We start from the raw sequence: 19,892 nt of genomic DNA on the forward strand, positions 1-19,892 counted from the left end.
TTTTCTTTTCTTTTCTTTTCTTTTCTTTTCTTTTCTTTTCTTTTCTTTCCTCCTTTCCTTTCCTTTCCTTTCTTTGTCTTTCTTTCTTTCTTTCTTTCTTTCTTTCTTTCTTTCTTTGTCTTTCTTTCTTTCTCTCTTTTCTTTCTTTCTTTCTTTCTTTCTTTCTTTCTTTCTGAGAGAGAGCATGAGCAAGAGGAGAGAGAGAGAGAGAAAGAAAGAAAATCCCAACCAGTCTCCACCTGACATGCGGCTTCATCCCGTGACCCTGTGATCATGACCCGAGCCAAAATCAGGAGTCAGATGGTCAATCAACTGACCCACCCAGAAGCCCCTCTTCATTGTTAAACTTTAAGTTATAAATATCACACATGTTCCTAGGAACAAATTTAAACAATTCTGAAGTGCATGGAATACGATAAAATAAAATAACCATATCTTGGACCCTAGTCCCAGACCTCAGAAAAAAAAAATACTAATAGATTATGTACTTTTCAGACTCTTTTCTCTATGTGTACAAACAGAAACATATTCTCATGCGTGTCCAGATATTTTGAAATAAGCAAAAATGGAGTAATTCAGTATATGCTCTACATATTGTATTTAAGGCGACTGTAAACACAGATTTCCCCAGGACACTCACTCTTAGTGAGCCTCACATCCTTGCAGAAGTTTTAGCGGAACTTCTGTTCCCATTCAAAATGTTCTGGTTTATGAGGTAAAATTAAATGGTCACATGAATTACACTAGTCTCCTTTCCCTCATGTTTTGATTGTTATTCCAAGTCGGTAGTTAGTGGTTACACCTCATTAATTTAAAAGCTCTAGAGTATGCTTTAATATTGATAGCGTTATTAGCGTCTAGTATATATTGAACTGATAATTGACCCTAACCTGTTTGAAAATACCCACATTGACGGACAAAAGAGCTTCCGATTGTTTTGCTAGCACAGAACTCCATTACGGAGGAAAAACATCTGTGTCTGTTTTTATGAGCTCCTGCTCATCTTTTTGGAAGAGAGGTCTTAGAAGTGAGGTCTCAGATAACATCTTGCACCTTTAAAATGTTTGGGGCTCTTCTGCCAGCGGGTCTCCAGATGGATTACACAGAATCGTACACCACTGGCAGAGTGTAGGAGAAGCGCCTTTGTCTCCAAATTCCATTCTCTCTGTAGACTGCAGATGCTTACGTTTCGGGTGAAGTACCTTTTAGGCTGAGTGTGGCCGTTTATTTTTAAGGAAGCCCCAACAAATGGATCAGTTCAGTTATTTCGCATATACAAATAAAGGTCCCTTCCTCGGGGCGACAGTCCAAATTTACAACTCAGACAGACGCTAGTCCAGTTTATTTTAAGTGACCAAGGGCATGTAGGTATTTTTGGAAAGAATGAAACCTTCTGCATGGGGACTGGGATATAACTGTCTAGACTGGTTCTTTCTTAGGAAATCTTTAAAAAAAAATTTTTTTTTTAAGTTTATTTATTTATGTTGAGAGGGAGAGACAGAGAGAGGAAGGGGCAGAGAGAGGGAGACAGAAACAGAACCCCAAGCAGGCTCCGCACTGTCAGCTCAGAGCCTGACGCTGGGCTCGAACTCATGAACCGTGAGATCATGACTTGAGCTGAAATCAAGAGGACGCTTGACCAACTGAGCCACCCAGGCACCCTTCGTAAGAGATCTTTTATGAAACGTTTGTTAAACAGCCCTGTTCAAGGTCCTGGGGGAAGTGAGCAGAGATGTTTCAGGTGGTGACTTTGGATTAGAAGCCAACATGTCCCTTCTTTTTTGCCGGCCCTGGCATTGTAACTTCAAACCATTGGTGCCTTTTAAGGAAAGACCATATAAAAAAAGGTAAAAGGTTTGCAACATGTCATGAGAAATATTTTGGAAATGTTTAACAGGAAGTGTTCACTAGGGTATTTTCGAGTACTCTGAAAATTTGCAACAGATAACAGTAATGTAATAAGCACAACAATAATAATAGTTCTTTTATTAATACTTGAGACAACATTGTGGATCCAGAAATGGATCGTGTTCACGTTGCTTTTATTTTTGAAGGCAATCCACAGAAGTTAAAGGGGCTTTTGCCTCTTCATTTTCAGGAAGATAATGGCCTTGATTTTTTTTTTTTTTTTTTTTTTTGAGAATGAAGCAATTTGAAGCTTCTGCAGAGTTTTGCCATTTGCATATACAAAGTGAATCGCTGACTTAATTCATTCAGTCCCACAAGGGGAAAAATAATCAGGATACAGCCTACCAAAGCAAGGTGGAAAATTGCCTTTTAGGTAGTGGTCTTGTTTTTACTCCGTAAACAGAAATAAATCATCATCTGTAAATTACCTTCAGCAAAGAAGGAGAAAAATGGGAAATCGAATCCTTGTTTTCCTAAATGGCTTTTGACTTTGTAGCACGCCAGAAATATACTTAATATTCCCACATAATGCTAATTGTGTAATTTTGACAGGAATGTACCAGTTCCTTAAGGGAATGTTGTGCTTTAAAAAACCTGGTTGTATTAATCGTCCTTTGGGACACCAGAAGATATTTCAAGAGTTTCTCCATCTAGTACAAAATAATCCGTTTGGAAAATTGAATTGTGCAATTTGTAATTGTTTTCTAAGTTGTTAATGCAAAACTGTATCAGTAGCAAATTAAACTTTTTTTTTTTTAATTTTTTTTTCAACGTTTTTTATTTATTTGGGACAGAGAGAGACAGAGCATGAACGGGGGAGGGGCAGAGAGAGAGGGAGACACAGAATCGGAAACAGGCTCCAGGCTCCGAGCCATCAGCCCAGAGCCCGACGCGGGGCTCGAACTCACGGACCGCGAGATCGTGACCTGGCTGAAGTCGGACGCTTAACCGACTGCGCCACCCAGGCGCCCCCAAATTAAACTTTTAAAGTGTGCCCACTTTGTTAATTGCTGGCTGCTAAACATTTATTTCAATGAATACCATCGTTTATGATGAATAGCACGTCTGGGGCATGGCTTTAAACGGCGAAGTTAATTTGGCGGCCTTTTTTATGGGAAAGTCCTCATTGGATGGCCTACTTGAAGATTTACCAGAAATTTAGAAGTGTTGACTACTTCCTTGCTTTGATGGAGTCCTAGTACTTTGTGTTTTTGGTATTCAGAAAACTAGAAATCAGGACCTGCATAGTGTCCAAGAAGCCCTCAAATCTCTCCTTGTCTTCTCATCACTCCTGTTCTGAAGTTGTGGTCACTTACTGCCAGGTTTGTCTGTTGGGCTCTCCAGACCTCATCTTCATGCTCATTCTTCCCGTGGTTAAGGCTGCTATGTATGGGCAAGCCAGCTACACGCAGCTCACCTCCACGAGGTGCCATTCTCATCGGTTTCACGTGAATGGCTCTCTGCCTCTACTTAAATGGGGAAGAGACAGACACGAGGGAAAATATACAGGTGAAATACAGAGTATGTTGGTGTGACTGATAAATGCCAAGGAAGAAACCAAAGCCGGGAAAAGGAATAGGAAATGTGGAATAAGAGTCTGCAATTCCAAGAGAAATCAGAAACGGTGTTATTAAGAAAATACTATGGACGTAGCTGGAGATGCAGGGCAGGAGTGAGCCATGGAGGAGTCTAAAGAAAAGCAATTGCCAAGTGTTCCTGCCTGAAGGGACTTGACGAGTCCATATAAATGAAATGGTCTTCAGTTGGGCTTTCAGGATAAGGACAACAATAAATCGTGTCCTGCCTCTATTTTGGCAGAGTTGTGTCCTTTCAGTCTGACGACCTTTGGCATTACAATAGACTGTTCTTGCCTTGAGATGTGTGGGAGCACTCTGAAAGCACCGAAGAACTATCCACTAGATGAGCTGGACCTGTGTGGACACTTCAGTGTGCACCTCTGTCTCTCTTCCAACTGGGGAAAGAAGTCCGTTTCTCGTAGAGGAGCTCCGAATGTGTGGGAGGAAGACACGTGGTCGGAATGTATCTTGAAAAAGGGAATCAGAGCTAGTTCGGACTGATTTTCAGGCCGTGCCATCCAACAGAATCACAAGCTGGAGCCAGAAAGCACACCCCCAACAAGGGAGCCTTCTGTCACTTCCTGCGTTGGCCCAGGAAAGGTGAGTTGGACCGCCTTCACCATCTGCCTGGAGTCTCTGATGAAGGAAGGTTGCCTCATTGTGGGCGGAAGATTGGAAGTCCCAGATAAGATGGGAGGCAGATGCCACTGAAAGTCTTGAGAAGCAAAGAAGCACCAATACCTCTTCTCAACAGGCTTCGGAAGCGTAACCTAGGTGGACCCCCGTATTCACGTGTACGTGTCTTCTTCAGATCCGTGCCCCGGTTAGAACGTGCACTTGTTCGAACAGTTAGCTGGCTGTCCCCACCGAAATGCCTGGGAAGAGCCTGATGGCGGTATCATGTCACAAACAGCATGGTAGGGAGTTGGCATGCCAGTCAGCTAAATGGACAGAGTCAATTCTAGATGGGCGCAGTTGCTCCCCTGATTAAACGCAGTAGTTACACAATTTTGAAATCATAAATGAGTAGTATAGCGATTCTCTTAGTATTTGTGATCTGTGTTTCCAGATTATTTTGCTTTTTTAAGTTTGTTTATTTTTGAGAGAGGAGGGGAGACACAGAGAGAGGATCTTGCAGACGTGGGGTTAGGTGTAAGAATCCAGACCCAGAAAAATACAGACGGTGTTATTCCATTTATGTAAAGTTTTTTAGAAGACAGAACTAACCCACCATCATAGAGATCAGAGTAGTGGTCGTATTTGGAGGCAGCATTGGCTGCCCAAGCAGGAAGTCGTGATTGTGACTAAAATGGTTTTTATGAGTCAGTATGTAACCGTGCATAATGGTTACACAGGTGTGTGTCTCGTAAAGATGCGTGCGTGTGCATGTGTGTGCGAGCGGGTGTGATCCGTGGGACCTGCTGTGTATATTCCTGCTCTGGGTGTCTCCAGCCGAACTTCACAGGGCAGGAACCCAGGTTAAAAACCACGGTGCCACATGTACCCACATAAAAGCAAGTGGCTTTTGAAAAGCTGAGTTTTCTTCAATATTTTATTTATTGCTTAACTTTTTAAGAGTTTATTTATTTATTTTGAAAGACAGCGACAGAGAGCGAGCAGGGGAGGGGCAGAAGGGGAGGGAGAGAATTCCAAGCAGGCTCCACACAGTCAACACAGAGCCGAACGCGGGGCTCGATCTCACCATGCGTGAGATCGTGACCTGGGCTGAAACCAGGAGTCAAGACGCTTAACCAGCTGAGCCACCCAGGTGCCCCTTCTTCAACATTTTAAGTCCAAGTAGCAAAGATGAGTTTAGACTGTCGTCTTTTAACTTAACAAATACCTTATTATTACTTAGGAATTAAGGCTTTAAAGATATGACTTACAATTTGCAGAAACATCTTTTAATGTATTTGTCTCCAAAACTGTTTGCATCTTTAGTTTCATCTGCCTGTTCATTTATTCGTTCACTTATTCTTGTATTTTTTAAGGAGCACATGTTATGGAGCGTAGTACTAGGTGTAACAGGTGTATGCGGAAGCCACAAGTTCTAGCTCTGAGTGTGGCTTTACTTTTCCGTTCTGTCTGTGAAACCATAATTAAGTTATTTCTCTGATACTCACTATTCCTTCTTGTATGGGTTTTATTTATTATTTGTTTAAATCTTTATTTATTTTTGAAAGAGAGACAGTGCGTAAGCAGGGGCGGGGCAGAGAGAGAGGGGGACACAGAATCCCAAGCAGGCTCCAGGCTCTGAGCTGTCAGCACAGAGCCCGACGAAGGGCTCAGGTTCATGGACCATGAGATCATGACCTGAGCCAAAGTCAGATGTTCGACTGACTGAGCCACCCAAGCTCCCCTTGTATGGGTTTTAATAATAGTGCCAAACGTGTTATGTTATCCTGAGTATTTAGTATTACATTGTAGCCATTCAGCATTCTGTGATTGACTGAAGTGAGTAGGCTTTGTGAGAAGTAGATATATAACTTGAGAAGTGGATTTATAATAAATTTATAATTTATTTTTACTCTAAGGGAGGTGGGATTTGTTCCCTCATTTAATTAGACTGGCTCTACTTCTGTACAATGGGACACCATGTTGTAAGATTCTTTTGAAAAACTGTAAAGAGCAAATGATTCAGTTACTAAGTAAAACTGATAACTGATGTCCTAGTCGATCATTATGTATTTGACTAGGAAATCTGGTCTCCTTTGTGCAAAAAACAATACTATTATACAGCGAGATTTGAGAGAAAATCTGTCTGAAAATTCTTGGCCAGAAGAAAATCAAACAGAGGGTGTATTAACCAACTTCTGCTGTGGTAACGGTTCCAAAATCTTAGTACTCTATGGAGACATATATTTATCTCCTGCCTTTGTTACGTGAGGGGTCTGGGTTGCCTGTGGATGTATGGAGCACAGCTGGATTAATTTCACTCAGTTGAGAGCCATCTGGCTCTACTCAGAGATCCAGGAAGGTGGGGAACATTATTCTCATAGTGGAAGCTTGAAGCTCAAGGAGGACAAAACTGACCTAATTATGCACACTTTTGAAGCATCTTCTTGGATGTGGCACATCAGGTCACAGTCTGTTGGCCGAAGCCAATTGCACGGCCGCAACCAAACTCACTGGTAAAGAATCAGAAGGGCTGGGAGAGAATGGATGATGGTGAACAAATAAATGATAGAAAATGAAGACAACTCTGAGGGGCAGAATTTACCTTTGGTCTTATTTTAAATTCCTCCAAATCCTAGAGACAGAATCATTTTGCCAAATCTTATCATTACCTAATCTTTTCCAGCCTCCATGCTTAGAAGCGTACGTTATGCATCAGAGAGCTTCCTATTTAGTGTTCGTTATCTTTTACCAGCAGAATTTTTGAGGAGCCACTATCTTCTGTGAATTTCTAATTAGTCTGTGATAATTTCCGTCAGAAAGAAACAGCCCCAGGATGTGCAAAATCAGAGTAAGCCTGACCCTAACCAGGGCTTTTGAAAGTAAACATACAATTTCTAGAGACAAATCAAGCATTGCAAAGGTCCTACTATTGACATCTTACATCCCCACCTACAATTCATAAAGCTTCCAATTTCCCTTCTGCTTGTTTCTTTCTTTCTTTAAATAATGGACATCCTAACATGTGAGAGGTGATATCTCGTTGTGGTTTTGATGTGCATTTCCTTAAAGATTAGTGATGTTTAGCAATTTCCCATACACCCGTTGGCAATTTCTAGGTCTTCGGAAAAATGTCTGTGAAACTCATTTGCTCGTTTTTTAATTGGGTTGCTTTTTTAGTTATTGAGTTGTAGGGGTTCCTTAACAGATTTTGGAGATTAAGCCCTTATCAGATGTATGGTTTGTAGATACTTTCACCCATTCTTTAGGTTGCCTTTTCACTCTGTTGTTTTCCTCGCTGTGCCAGAGTTTGTTTGATGTTTTTTGTCTGTTTTTCAGTGTTATTGCCTGTGCTTTAGGTGCCGTATCCAATAAATGTTTGCCAAAACCAATGTTTTGAAATTTTTTTTCTGCCATGTTTTCTTAGACTTAAGGACATACACTTAAGTCTTTAATCAATTTTGAGTTGATTTTTGTGTAAGATGAGGGTCCGGCTGCATAGTTTTGCATGTGGATATCCAGTTTTCTAACTGAATTTGTTGAAGAAACTCTCTTTTACCCATTGTGTATTCTGGGCATTTGTGCAGCCGTTTATTTCTGAGCTCTATATTTTATTCCATTGGTCTGTATGCCTTTAGGCCAGTCCCATCCTGTTTTGATTACTGCTGCTTTGTAATATGTTTAGAAGTCAGAGAGTGTGAAACCTCCAGTTTCATTCTTTCTCGAGATCATTTTGACTACTTTCGATATTTGATATTCAGGGTGCTTTGTGGTTCCATATGAATTTTAGGGTGGCCTTTTTGTATTTGCAAATAGTGCAGTGGGGTTTTGAAACAGATTACATTGAGTCTGTGGATAACTTGAAGTAGGACATTTTAACAATATTAAGTCTTTCAATGCATGAGCCGGGGATGTCTTCCCACTTATTTGTACCTTATTTAATTATTTTCAGCAGTGTTTTGTAGTTTTCAGTGCATAAATCTTTTTCTTCCTTGGTTAAATTTAGTCCTAAGTATTTTATTCTTTTTATAATTTTTTTTAATGTTTATTTATTTTTGAGACAATGCGAGGGACAGAGTGCAATCAGCAGACGGGCAGACAGAGGGAGACACAGAATCCGAAGCGGGCTCCAGGCTCTGAGCTGTCAGGCCAGAGCCTGACGTGGGGCTCGAACTCACAGACCGTGAGATCATGACCTGAGCCAAAGTTGGACGCTCAACCGACTGAGCCACCCAGGTGCCCCAGTATTTTATTCTTTTTAATGTTGTTTTAAATAGGATTGTTCAGGGGCACCTGGGTGGCTCAGTCGGTTAAGCGGCCGACTTCAGCTCAGGTCATGATCTCGTGGCCCGTGAGTTTGAACCCCGCGTCGGGCTCTGTGCTGACAGCTCAGAACCTGGAGCCTGTTTCGGATTCTGTGTCTCCCTCTCTCTCTGAGCCTCCCCCCATTCATGCTCTGTCTCTCTCTGTCTCAAAAATAAATAAACGTTAAAAAATAAACAAATAGATAGATAGATAGATAGATAGATAGATAGATAGATAGGATTGTTCACTGTCAGTACCTAGAAACACAATTGATTTTTGTGTGTTTATTTTCTATCCTGCAACTTTACTGAATTCGTTTATTCTAACAGGTGTGTGTGTGTGTGTGTGTGTGTGTGTGTGTGCATGCGTGTGTGCACACGTGCCTATATGTGCAAGAGAGAGATCTTTAAGGTTTTCCACATGTAAGATTATGTCATACAGTAAAAAAGGAAAGCAATAATACAAAAAGATAAGCAATATGAGCCTACCCAGACCCTTAATCCTTCTCGCTACATATACATATAAGAATATATATGTGTGCAAGCATGCATGTATAAACATTATCTTTTATGGAAGTGGGAACCAACTACTGTATACATAGTATATAAAACTGACTGTAGTTTTATTAAATCTATACATAGATTTATGTGTCTATGTATAGACTTAATAGAACCATTTGTGTTTCAAATACAGTGTTTAAACATTTTATATTTGGGGCGCCTGGGTGGCGCAGTCGGTTAAGCGTCCGACTTCAGCCAGGTCACGATCTCACGGTCCGTGAGTTCAAGCCCCGCGTCGGGCTCTGGGCTGATGGCTCGGAGCCTGGAGCCTGTTTCCGATTCTGTGTCTCCCTCTCTCTCTGCCCCTCCCCCGTTCATGCTCTGTCTCTGTCTGTCCCATAAATAAATAAAAACGTTGAAAAAAAATTAAAAAAAAATAAGTAAATAAAAATAAACAAAAAACTTAAAAAAAAACATTTTATATTTTAAATTGTAGTTCTTCAGTTGAAGCACAGTGTGCCATATGGATTTAGCTTGTGACACTCTAACAGTGCGTGTGGCTCTCAAAGTAATTTATAAATCCCAATAATCAATTAAGCCCTTGCTTTGGTGAGATATGCAGGGAGTAATTCCAGGTAACTGAGTACTGAGATAATGTTCTGATCCCAAACACCCAATTCTCTTGTTCATGCATTGTTTTCCTCTGACTGGATAATTTCAAAGGACTTGTCTTCAGGTTTTGATTTCTTTCTTCAGCTTGATCACATCTGTTGTGAACCCCGAGTTGAATTTTCACCTCAATTATTGTCTTCTTCGTCTCGAGACTTCGGTTTGGTTCTTCCCCTGTGCAAAACCAGTCCGTAAAGTCTGAGAGAGGTGGCTGTATTTTCAAATGTGTGGATCCCAGCACAAGCTTACAAGGGACAATGAAGAAACAGGAAACATGGCTCGATCAACGTAACTAAATCTTTAGAAACTGACCCTAAAGAAATCGAAGTATATGAATTACCTGAGAAAGAATTAGAAATAACCGTCATAAAGATGCTCAGTGTGCTCAGAAAGCACATTTTGGCCAGATTAAAGGGGGGGAAATGCAAAACCATGGAGATATTGATCTCCTTAGGTCCACTGGTTTTCATGAGCAGCACAGCCTTATGGGGAAAGTGGGTGGGGAGATGCCTGGGGGCTGTGAGGGGGACTGCTGAAAAGGCTCATTCTCGAGTGCAGATATCAAGGGCAGGAGGTCAAATGTTAAAACCTATAAGCAAACTTAGTCTTTGCCAAATAAGTTAATTCCTGCCTCAGAGCCTTTGCACTTAACATTACCTGTGCCTTGAATGGCTGGGCCCAGTGATTCATAGGATTCACTTTTTCACATCTTAGGAGCCTCTGCTCAACTGCTCCCTTCTCTGAAAGGACATCCTTCCCCCTTAGGTAAAAGAGCAAAATTCTCACACTAGATCCTTTTTCACAGCTTTGTCCTCATAGCACCTTCTTTATCCCTGCCTGGAAAAATGGTTCTTTATTTTCTCCCTTTAAATATGAACAAACAGTGCGTTAAAAGTTTTGATGAATGAATGGATTCAAGGAAGATTCTTGACGAGGGAATGCTGGCTCTGCTATAATTGTATTACAGTAGCTCCCTCCTTGATGTTGTTACACCTTGAAGAAGTTTTTACATTTTATTTCTGAATCTGTATAAAGAGCTGGTGTAATTCATGTAGACCTTAGGGTGTGTCTTTTCTCTTGCACAGTGCAGGAAAAATAAAATCTCTGACCACAGAGGCTCAGGAGAGAGTTTTCCTAAAAAGTTTTGAACTTGGTAGGAAATAACTTTTGATTGATCTGAGACGTAAGGTGAAGACAAGATATTCAGACTAAAGGTGGACTGAAGGTATTGCACACACATGGTCTTAAGTGCTCATTCTCTTTGAGGTCATATGGAGAATCCAATGCAGTCACTTTATTTATTTATTTATTTATTTATTTATTTATTTAGAAAGAGAGAGAGCATGAGCAGGGAGGAGCAGAGAAAGAGAGAGAGAGAGAGAGAGAGAGAGAGAGAGAGAGAGAGAGAGAATCCCAAGCAGGCTCCACACTGTCAGTGCAGAGCTCCTCGTGGGACTCTATCCCATGAGCCATGAGATCATGAGCCACCCAGAGGTGCCCCAGTGCAGTCACTTTTGATGGTGAGTGACACTTATTAGCCCTTATTTAAAACAGTATTCATATCGGGGCACCTGGGTGGTTCAGTTGGTTAAGCGTCTGACTTCATCTCAGGTCATGATCTCACAGTTAGTGAGTTCAAGTCCTGCATCATGCTCTGTGCTGACGGCTCAGAGCCTGGAGCCTACTCTGGATTCTGTGCCTCCCTCCCACTCTCTCTGCCCCTCCCCTTCATGTGCTCACTTTCTCTCTCTCCCTCTCTCTCTCTCTCTCTCTCAAAAATAAATGAACATTTTAAAAATAAAATATTAAAAAAATAAGATAACATTCCTATCAAAAAAATAACCTGAGACCTTATCAAAATCTATGCTTACTTCCAGAGATTCATTAGGGGCAAATTATTTCTTTTTAAAAGGAATATTAAAAAATACATCCTGCTTTGATTTTTCTTATTTACAAAATGGAGTGATGGTGGAAATAAATATGTCTTATACAAGTTTTAAAGTGACTTACAAATATATCTGCAAATGTCCTCATGATTTTCATGGTAGCATGTATTTTGAGAAGGGCTCTGTTATGGATTTGTGTAGATTGCGATTCTTTCAAAAGAACTGTGTATGTGGGGGTGCTGGGGGTGGGTAAGTGTGCAGGCATGTGCTCATTGAGAGGTGGTTCTGAATTGGGGGCAGAGACTTTTGCGTTGGAACCCGATAGTCCTTTGACACATGAAAAACATCACCCTGCCTACTCTGTGAGCACTCAGTCACCACCCCCGAGCTGGAGGTGTTGGGTTGCTTATTATTTAAACCAATTTCCCAAATGGGTAATTGTGTTCTGACTCATGCAATTCTCCCTACATTTCCTGACTCTTTCAGGTGACTTTCCTTCCTCTTTACCTTTAATGGATGTGTAATGAAATGACATATTTCAAAGTCATTGCTGTGCCTCAGGTTAGGGCGGACTAGGCTTATATAATGTTTCAGTAGAGGGTCATCATAAAGCCTGGGCACTTAAGCCCTACTCCTACACCCCCTCCTGTCCTCCCCACCTTACACACCAGTGAAAAGAAAGAAGTCCTCACATATGAGATGACTTTCTGAGCTAAAGATTGTCTGTGCTGAAAGTATTTAGAATTAGTCCTTAGTATTTCAGATGGGTGAAGAGCACAGACAGGCTTTGGGGTCAGTTTGCCCCCATTTAAAACGTGGTTCTGCCATGTTTTAGCTGGGAACTTGAGCACATGACTTTGACCTTTCTAATCCACAGCTTCTTCGGCTGGAAAATACTGATAATGATATCTATGTCCTCGGGTGTTCATGAAGATGAAATTAAACATATTATGTGAGGATAGTGTAAGCCCAGTGTGTGGCATGTGGTGCAGACTCAATAAATGTTGACTCTCAGATGATTGTTTGTCATCGATTCATTCTGTCAATAAGTCATTGATAGGTGACTCACGTCTAGCTGGGTGCTGGAGAGATAGATGGATTAATTACAACAACAGGTAATAGAAGGAAGCTTCATGCAGCACACACGGGAACAGAGAGAAGGCGACCATTAACTCACCCTGAAGTCAGGGCAAGTTTCCAAGAGGAAGTGGGCCTTTCAGGAAAAGTGAAATTTCCCTGGAGAAAGAGGCATTCACCTGGGAGACGCACCATGCAAGCAAATCTGCAGGTGTGTTTGGTGTTTTGTTCATCAAATCCACACATATTCATTGAGTATATGGATATGTATTGAGTATACATTCATTGAGGATGGTGATAGACTCTGTATTAGGTTCGGGGGACACAGTGGTGAGCGAAAAACTTTCACCCTAGAGGCAAGATGGGTGCCAAACCACAGCCCATATGGCCATAAAAGGTCTCCGAGGGCAAAGATGTCATTGAATGATAGACCCTGGAGGCTCTGATTAGATGAGGGATAAGGGGCGTCCAGTAGGGCCCTGCAGGTGACCAAGATTTAAACTAAGACCCATAAGGTGGGTTCAAGTGAAGTAAGGAGAGAGTGGGAAAGGCTCTGTGCCAGGAGAATCATGGTGCTTTCTGGAGCCTGAACCAAAAGCCAGTATGGCTGGGACTTAAGGGGAAGGTATCAGAGAGGAGGCTGGTCAGACAGCTCCAGGGAAGACCACAGAGGGGCTTGAGGGTCACTCCAAGGACTTGGCTGCTTGTCCCAAGTGCAGTGGGAAGTCACTGAAGTGTTCTGTTTTATGCACGAAAATGCTGGAATCAGGCTTGTGTTTGAAAAGATAATTTGGATGCTGTGTTAACAGTGAATAAATGGGGTTACCATGGACGTGGAGAGACCAATAAGTAGGTGTGGCAAGACGATAGTGTTTGTACTGGGGCACTGGCACAAAAATACACAAACAAAAAATAAACAGGGGGCCTGGATGGCTCAGTCAGTTAAGAGGCCGACTCTTGATTTCAACTCGGGTCATGCTGTCACAGTTCTTGAGCTTGAGCCCTGCACCAGGCTCTGTGCTGACAGTGTGGAGCCTGCTTGGATTCTCTCTCCCTCACTCTCTGCCCCTCTCTGCCTCTGTCTCTCTCTCAAAATAAATATAAAGTTAAAAAAAATTTAAAACAAAAAGTAAACAGATGCATCTGGTAGACTCCGAGGGATGTGGAGTAGCTGGAGAATAAAGTTGGTAATGTTGAGTTACTGAAACTACCTGCTAAGGTAGAGAGTACTTTGGCCGGCTTTGAGGGAACACTGATGTGTTAGTCCATATGGGCTGCCATGAAAAAAGAATACCATAGACTGGTAGCTTATAAACCACAGAAATTTAATTCTCACAATTCTGGAATCTGGGAAGTCCAAGGTCAAGGCACTGGCAGATTCGGGGGCTGGTGAGAACGTGCTATCTGGTTCATAGAAGGCATCTTCTTTCTGTGTCCTTACGTGGTGAAACGGATGAGGGGGCTCTCTGGGGTCTCTTTTATGAGGGCACTAATCCTGTTCAGTAGGGCTCCACCCTCAAGACCTATCAGCCTCCAGAGGCCCTACTTCTTAATACCATCACCTTGAGGGGTAGGATTTCAACATATACATTTGGGAGGCCACAGATATTGGGTCTATAGCAACTATGATGATATTTTATGCTAATAAATTTGCATTTATACTATAAAGAGAGCCAATGGAGGTTAAGAAGTAGGGGAATGAAATAATCAGGTTACTTTATGTGTGGAGGATATTGACTTTTTACCTCCCCTACTTCTTGAGCTAGGCACTCCTTGAATTTAGAATAATAGATAAGAGATGGTTATCTAGGCAGAGATTGATGGGAGATATATTCTTTTAGATAACACAAAAGAGATATCCTAAGGGGAAGTTAGACTTGTCCGAAAGAGTTATTTATCTTGTAAAGACCCTGAAGCCACCTAAGCCTTCTCTCCTGCAGGAGCCAGTCATCACAGCCCCAATGCAGCAGATTTTCTGGATGGAACTGGAGGAGAGGCAGCCATTTTGGAAACACAATAAGCCAATACCCTTAGTGTGGGGGAGGGGAGGGAGAGGGTAGTGGTTTATAAGTGTTAATTTTATGAAAGTTTATAAAAGGGACCAAGACTGTGGGAGAGAAGAAGGAAAGAGAGAATGTCTGATGGAGAAAAACCTTCTCTACTGATAGGAAAAAGGTGATACCACGAAGAATCTAAACAGAGGCCCTATATGCATTGAGAAGCTAGGAGTAAGTCAGGGAGAGTAGGGAAGTGTGGTACAAAACCACTGTCTGTCTTGGAATATATGACTTGAAGCCCGAGTAGAGGGGCATTTGGGGGACTTCTGACACTCCATTTCTGATTATCAAAGAGTGAGGTGACTGAGTTATGAATTGGGTCACCACTCCCTCCCTCCCTTGCGGTCAGTAGTGTAAGTTGCCTTCAGGGGAAGTACCTCGAGGGGTTGGAGTATTGGAAAGGCCTTCCCAGTGATGGGATACAGACCTGAGAACTGTTGATTCGGTAGACTCTTTGGGGAGATAATTCTCCCTCTGTGAAGTTTTGAGTCCGTGCCACTTAATATTCAGGAAATTGAAAAAGGAAGGTCATTCGTTAATTTTTCTTGCTGCATATTGAGGATAACACACCGAAATAGTCCGCAACTTTCCAAAACGCACCTTTCTGTCGAGGGGTGTTCATCTGTGGCGTGCCTTCCACTGAATGTGCCTCTCCCGAGTGTGGTGGTGTGGACCGGGCACGTTCACACAGGGAGTGTGATCAGACTTGCAGTTGTCCGTTTTTCAGGTGACAGAGCTCAACAATGTGAAGAACGTAGCCCGGTTGCCAAAGAGCACCAAGAAGCACGCCATAGGAATCTATTTCAATGACGACACCTCCAAGACCTTTGCTTGTGAATCAGGTTCGTCCGAGGCGGGGAGGGCTTTTGCCTGTAGCTTTTAAGTGGGTGCTGGGCATGCATGGTGATGTTTCTGGACATTCCCACAGATCTGGAGGCCGATGAATGGTGCAAACTGCTCCAGATGGAGTGTGTGGGCGCACGGATCAATGACATCAGCCTCGGAGAGCCTGACTTACTGGCTACTGGGGTTGAGAGAGAACAGAGTGGTATGTAAAGAAAATTCTCTCCTTCGCTCTATTTGACATTGTTTTTATCCCCATCCAGTACACCGTAAGACATCTTCGTTATATCAGATTTTTGAAGTTATAAGAAAAGTATACAGAAAGAAGGAAAAAGAACCTTTTATTGCACCTAAATCCTGTGTTCATATTTCAGTGTATTTCTTTTCCTAATATGTTTTCGATGCATAAATATGAATGTGTCTGCATTAATAACATCAGCTAGAAATCAGGGCGGGGGGGACCTGCTATGCACCAGTTTCTGTGGCAGATGCATTAGGTCATTTAATTTTCCCAGCAGCTCCGTGACGGGGGCACTGTTCCGTCCCCCTGTTTTACAGATGAGGAAACTGAAGCTTTTGTTCCAACTCCAACAGCTGGTGTTTGATACAAGACCACACTCCTGAACCTGTATTCATAATATGCTGATTTTAAGGCATAGTGTTTTGTTTTGTTCTTTTTGGTCTTGCATTTTTCACTGAAAGTATTTCATTGAAAGTTTTCCAACATTTTTAATAGAATCCGGACATCACGAATGTTTCATCATCTTTAAACCCTCCTAATTCTGTGATTTTTTTTTTTTTTCCCACTAAAACACTTGAGCCAACTCCTTGAGCTCAACACTCAACCTGGGAATAAATCAGTTGAGGTAATAATGACCAGAATACCCATGATCATTTCAGCAAAACTCACTGTTGGTTTACAGTATGAGCCTGGAGGTGAGGAATGATTTCTTAATTCCAGGTGACCGAGCCTTGTGTCAGGGCGGATTGGATCCCAGAATCCTGTTCTGTTGTAGCCTGAGGATGCACCTGTATGGACCTGAGCGGATGCCTCACAGATATTTGCATGTGAAGCCAGACCTAAAGAGGAAGATAGGACAGGATTTGATTTCTTTTTTTAATCTAGAGTGCTCCGCTCAGCACTTTTTTTTCACAAATTTATATTTGTGAAGCTCTATCCTGATAACGCTACAGAGTCCAAGGATGGGCTGTGCCTAGGAATTGCCTTTATTATACCACAACCAGGCCTCAGTTTCCTCTTCTGTCAAATAGGAATAAGAATACCCCTGGTACATAACTACTGGGGATTACTACAAAACTCAGCTACCTCTTTGAAGGCACTTTACGATATTAATTTGCATGACTTCAAGTAATTATAACTAAAGCAGTCACTCTTACACTTGCTGTTATGCTCGAGTGAAGTAAAGTTATAGAACTTCAAGTGAACAAATTGGTAATGGTCTCTCTTACTTTTTTACTTAAGGATGAACTCTTTCTGACTTGCTGCAGAACTCCTCAGGGAGACATTTTACTCCATTAGAATATACTTTTAAAATAATAGTTGCTAGAAAGCAGCAAATAATTGGTGATTGGGAGTTGGAAATAACAGAAAATTTGAAAAATAGACCCATGAAAGCAGTCATGACACTCCTATTTACTAAACTCAACTAAAATCTGTAAGAATTCTAGTGACTTCCTTATTATAAAATGATTAATTTAAAATACCACTGATAATGATTAGTGCCGCACTATCTTGTCAGATTTAGGCAACCTACCTTAATGACGGATGGGTGAAAATGTTCACTCCAGTAATATTTGTGTTCATATTTCACTCAAAGATTTTTGACTCTGTAACGTCCTAAATTAATGAATTTTATAGAAGTAGAACAGAAATGCCATGACTGAATCTGTGGGGATGAAAATGCGGTTGCAGTCATAAACCAAGTCGTTTATGTAGAGTCATCTTGGTTAAATGTTAACAGTCATCCAAACAAGCAAATGGAAATTTGTAGAGTTCTTGCTAAAACGAGTTCAAATATATCTATTGGATTTTTCACAGACTGCTGGGTCAGTTAAGTGCACGGTATTAGCATGGAGTTTTATTTAAATGATTTGGGATATAGTTTTACTCATTTGGTTATGAAAATTATATGTTGATCAGTGTAACTTTAATATCATTAAATCATGCGACAGTTATTTGCACCTGCATCTTTTGTGAACACCAAAGTGTGGGTGGAATTAATGTGTACTTGGCAGGAAAAAAAAACGTTTTTAATGGTTCCATTGCTCTCGTCTCCTACTGGCATACACGTTTTTTTATTATGCAAATTAAAAAATTCTAAACATGGTCTTTGCTCATGCAAATAGTGTTTAGTGTATGTTGACCGCCAGACTGTGTCATTATCATGTTATTTAATATGGTCTTAATTTAAAAAAAATCATTTTCTGGCGCTGTGAATTCATGAGAAAGGTTTATCTTCCTGAATATTCAACTTGCACCTAGAATGTGAGCTAGCATTATTTTGAAATGCCTCTTTGTTCCTACGTTGTCTTTGATGTTTCATTCCCGGGATTTTAGACTAACCTTTTGTTTTTCTCCCAGAGAGATTCAATGTGTATTTGATGCCATCCCCTAACTTAGATGTACATGGCGAATGTGCCTTGCAGATTACATATGAGCACATCTGTCTTTGGGACGTCCAGAATCCCAGAGTCAAACTCATCTCTTGGCCGCTAAGTGCCCTGCGGCGGTACGGGCGAGATGCTGCTTGGTTCACTTTTGAGGCAGGGAGGTGAGTTTCATGACTGTTCTCCTACTTATTTTTTCCTTTTCCCAGGTTGGCCTGTGAGATCCACCCTGAAGTGCTCTTCTACAAATGCGTAGAGCTCCAGCCCTGTAATGCCAGGCGTATTGTAAAGTAGTCAGATATTCCATATGGCTTTATTTCCCATGGAGAGTTCTCAGCAATGTGATGTAGTTTGATTCCATACCACAAACTGACGTAGAATTAGGTGAAAATGCCAGAAAGGTATCATCTACTGGGTCATGCTGAACACAGGCCAGCTTCTTGGGTTTTGGGAAACATCCATAGTGTTAATCTGTTTATGTTTTCTCCTTGGCTGACTATGGTAGATTATCAATATGAGGCACCATTCATTTCTGAAGGTGTCATTGATTGGGTTCCATCCATGGTGTGATGAACCGCACTAACGCTAGGAGGTTGGTTCTAGAACTGGCTTATTGCAGTCCATACCCAATAAGCACTTCTAGGCCTCTCCCTTTTTCCTTTTAGAAGTCAATTTTGGAAAGAGAAGATAGTGCCAATGGTGCCAAAAAATTTGGGTCGATCATTAACCAGAAAGAGATTTTAGTCTAATCAGGATCTCATTCTTCTCCCCACACCCTCACCATTCTTGCTCCCTCAGAATTTAGGCTCTTCTTTTGAGACATTGCAGATAAATTTTATATCTTGGACTTTTAAATGACTAAATTTCAAGATACAAGTCCTTCTGTAAAATTCACATTAAAGTTGCAGGCAATCAGCTTGTGGTTTTAAAAATTTTTGTTTGTTTGTTTGTAAAAGTGGATGGTTCTTCCCAATAGGAATACAATACTTGATACAAGAGTAAAAACAGAAGTTGCAAACACATAAGACCCTAACTTGTGTGAACATATGACAGCAATGCTCTGCTCAACTTAATCTGCTCATTCCGTTATAAGCAAATCCCAATTATTTAAAATTTGCTTTTTAAGTACCTGGAAATTGAAATGCTATAAATGAGTCTCTGAATCTCCCAGAGATGGCAAAGGTCTTCACATTAGAAAATAAAACTCTAATCTTCAGAGCAATGTTCTTTTGTCAGAATTACTTATTTATTATCCTTATTGGAAAATCTCTGTAGAAAAATCAGAATTTGTTGGGGAAAGTGGCTATATTTTCCTGTTTGGGTCTCCAGAATTATTTACGTATTAACCATAACCAGTGAAATCTATGTACGAAAAATGTTTTACAATAGAAGTAGGCTTTTCTATTGATTGTATGCCTCATATCATCTCCCACTTGTATTTCATATCAATGGACAGTAGGGTGTCTTGGGCCTATTTCAGGTAGCACTTATTCAAGCATGAAAATTTTTCAGTTCCTTGAATTTATGGGAATTGTAATAGGAAGAGTATGGCTTTCTGTCATAATCTCTGAAAGCTAAAACCTTAGTAAACTTTTATAGTATCTCATGATGAATATTAAACTTTTTTTGAAATTATCTCGGTCTTTCAAGTTTTCATATTACTCATATATTGCAAAAGTTCAACTTATTCATATTAATCTAGTAGAATTGCTAAGGATCTAGGACATTATTTTAAAGACTGATATTTCTCCTAAGTGTAATAAGAAACCATAGAGATTTTTTAAGCAGGTGTGTGTGTGTGTGTGTGTGTGTGTGTGTGTGTGTGTG

The 19,892-nt window shown here is 41.0% G+C and overlaps 1 protein-coding gene across 3 annotated transcripts in view; it reads left to right on the plus strand.

Annotated features, from left to right (window-relative positions):
* The window catches only part of DOK5 (docking protein 5), a 153,645-nt gene that overhangs the window by 88,824 nt on the left and 44,929 nt on the right, over nt 1-19,892 (plus strand). For all 3 annotated transcript variants that reach the window (XM_040459642.1, XM_040459641.1, XM_040459643.1), the window contains 3 exons: nt 15,322-15,436; nt 15,523-15,642; nt 18,040-18,229. In XM_040459642.1, the coding sequence (XP_040315576.1) occupies nt 15,322-15,436; nt 15,523-15,642; nt 18,040-18,229 (425 nt within the window). The remainder of the gene's footprint in view (nt 1-15,321; nt 15,437-15,522; nt 15,643-18,039; nt 18,230-19,892) is intronic.

The sequence above is a fragment of the Herpailurus yagouaroundi genome, unplaced genomic scaffold, assembly GCF_014898765.1.
Source record: "Herpailurus yagouaroundi ecotype Mexico unplaced genomic scaffold, PumYag 246, whole genome shotgun sequence".
Classification (NCBI taxonomy): Eukaryota; Metazoa; Chordata; class Mammalia; order Carnivora; family Felidae; genus Herpailurus; species Herpailurus yagouaroundi.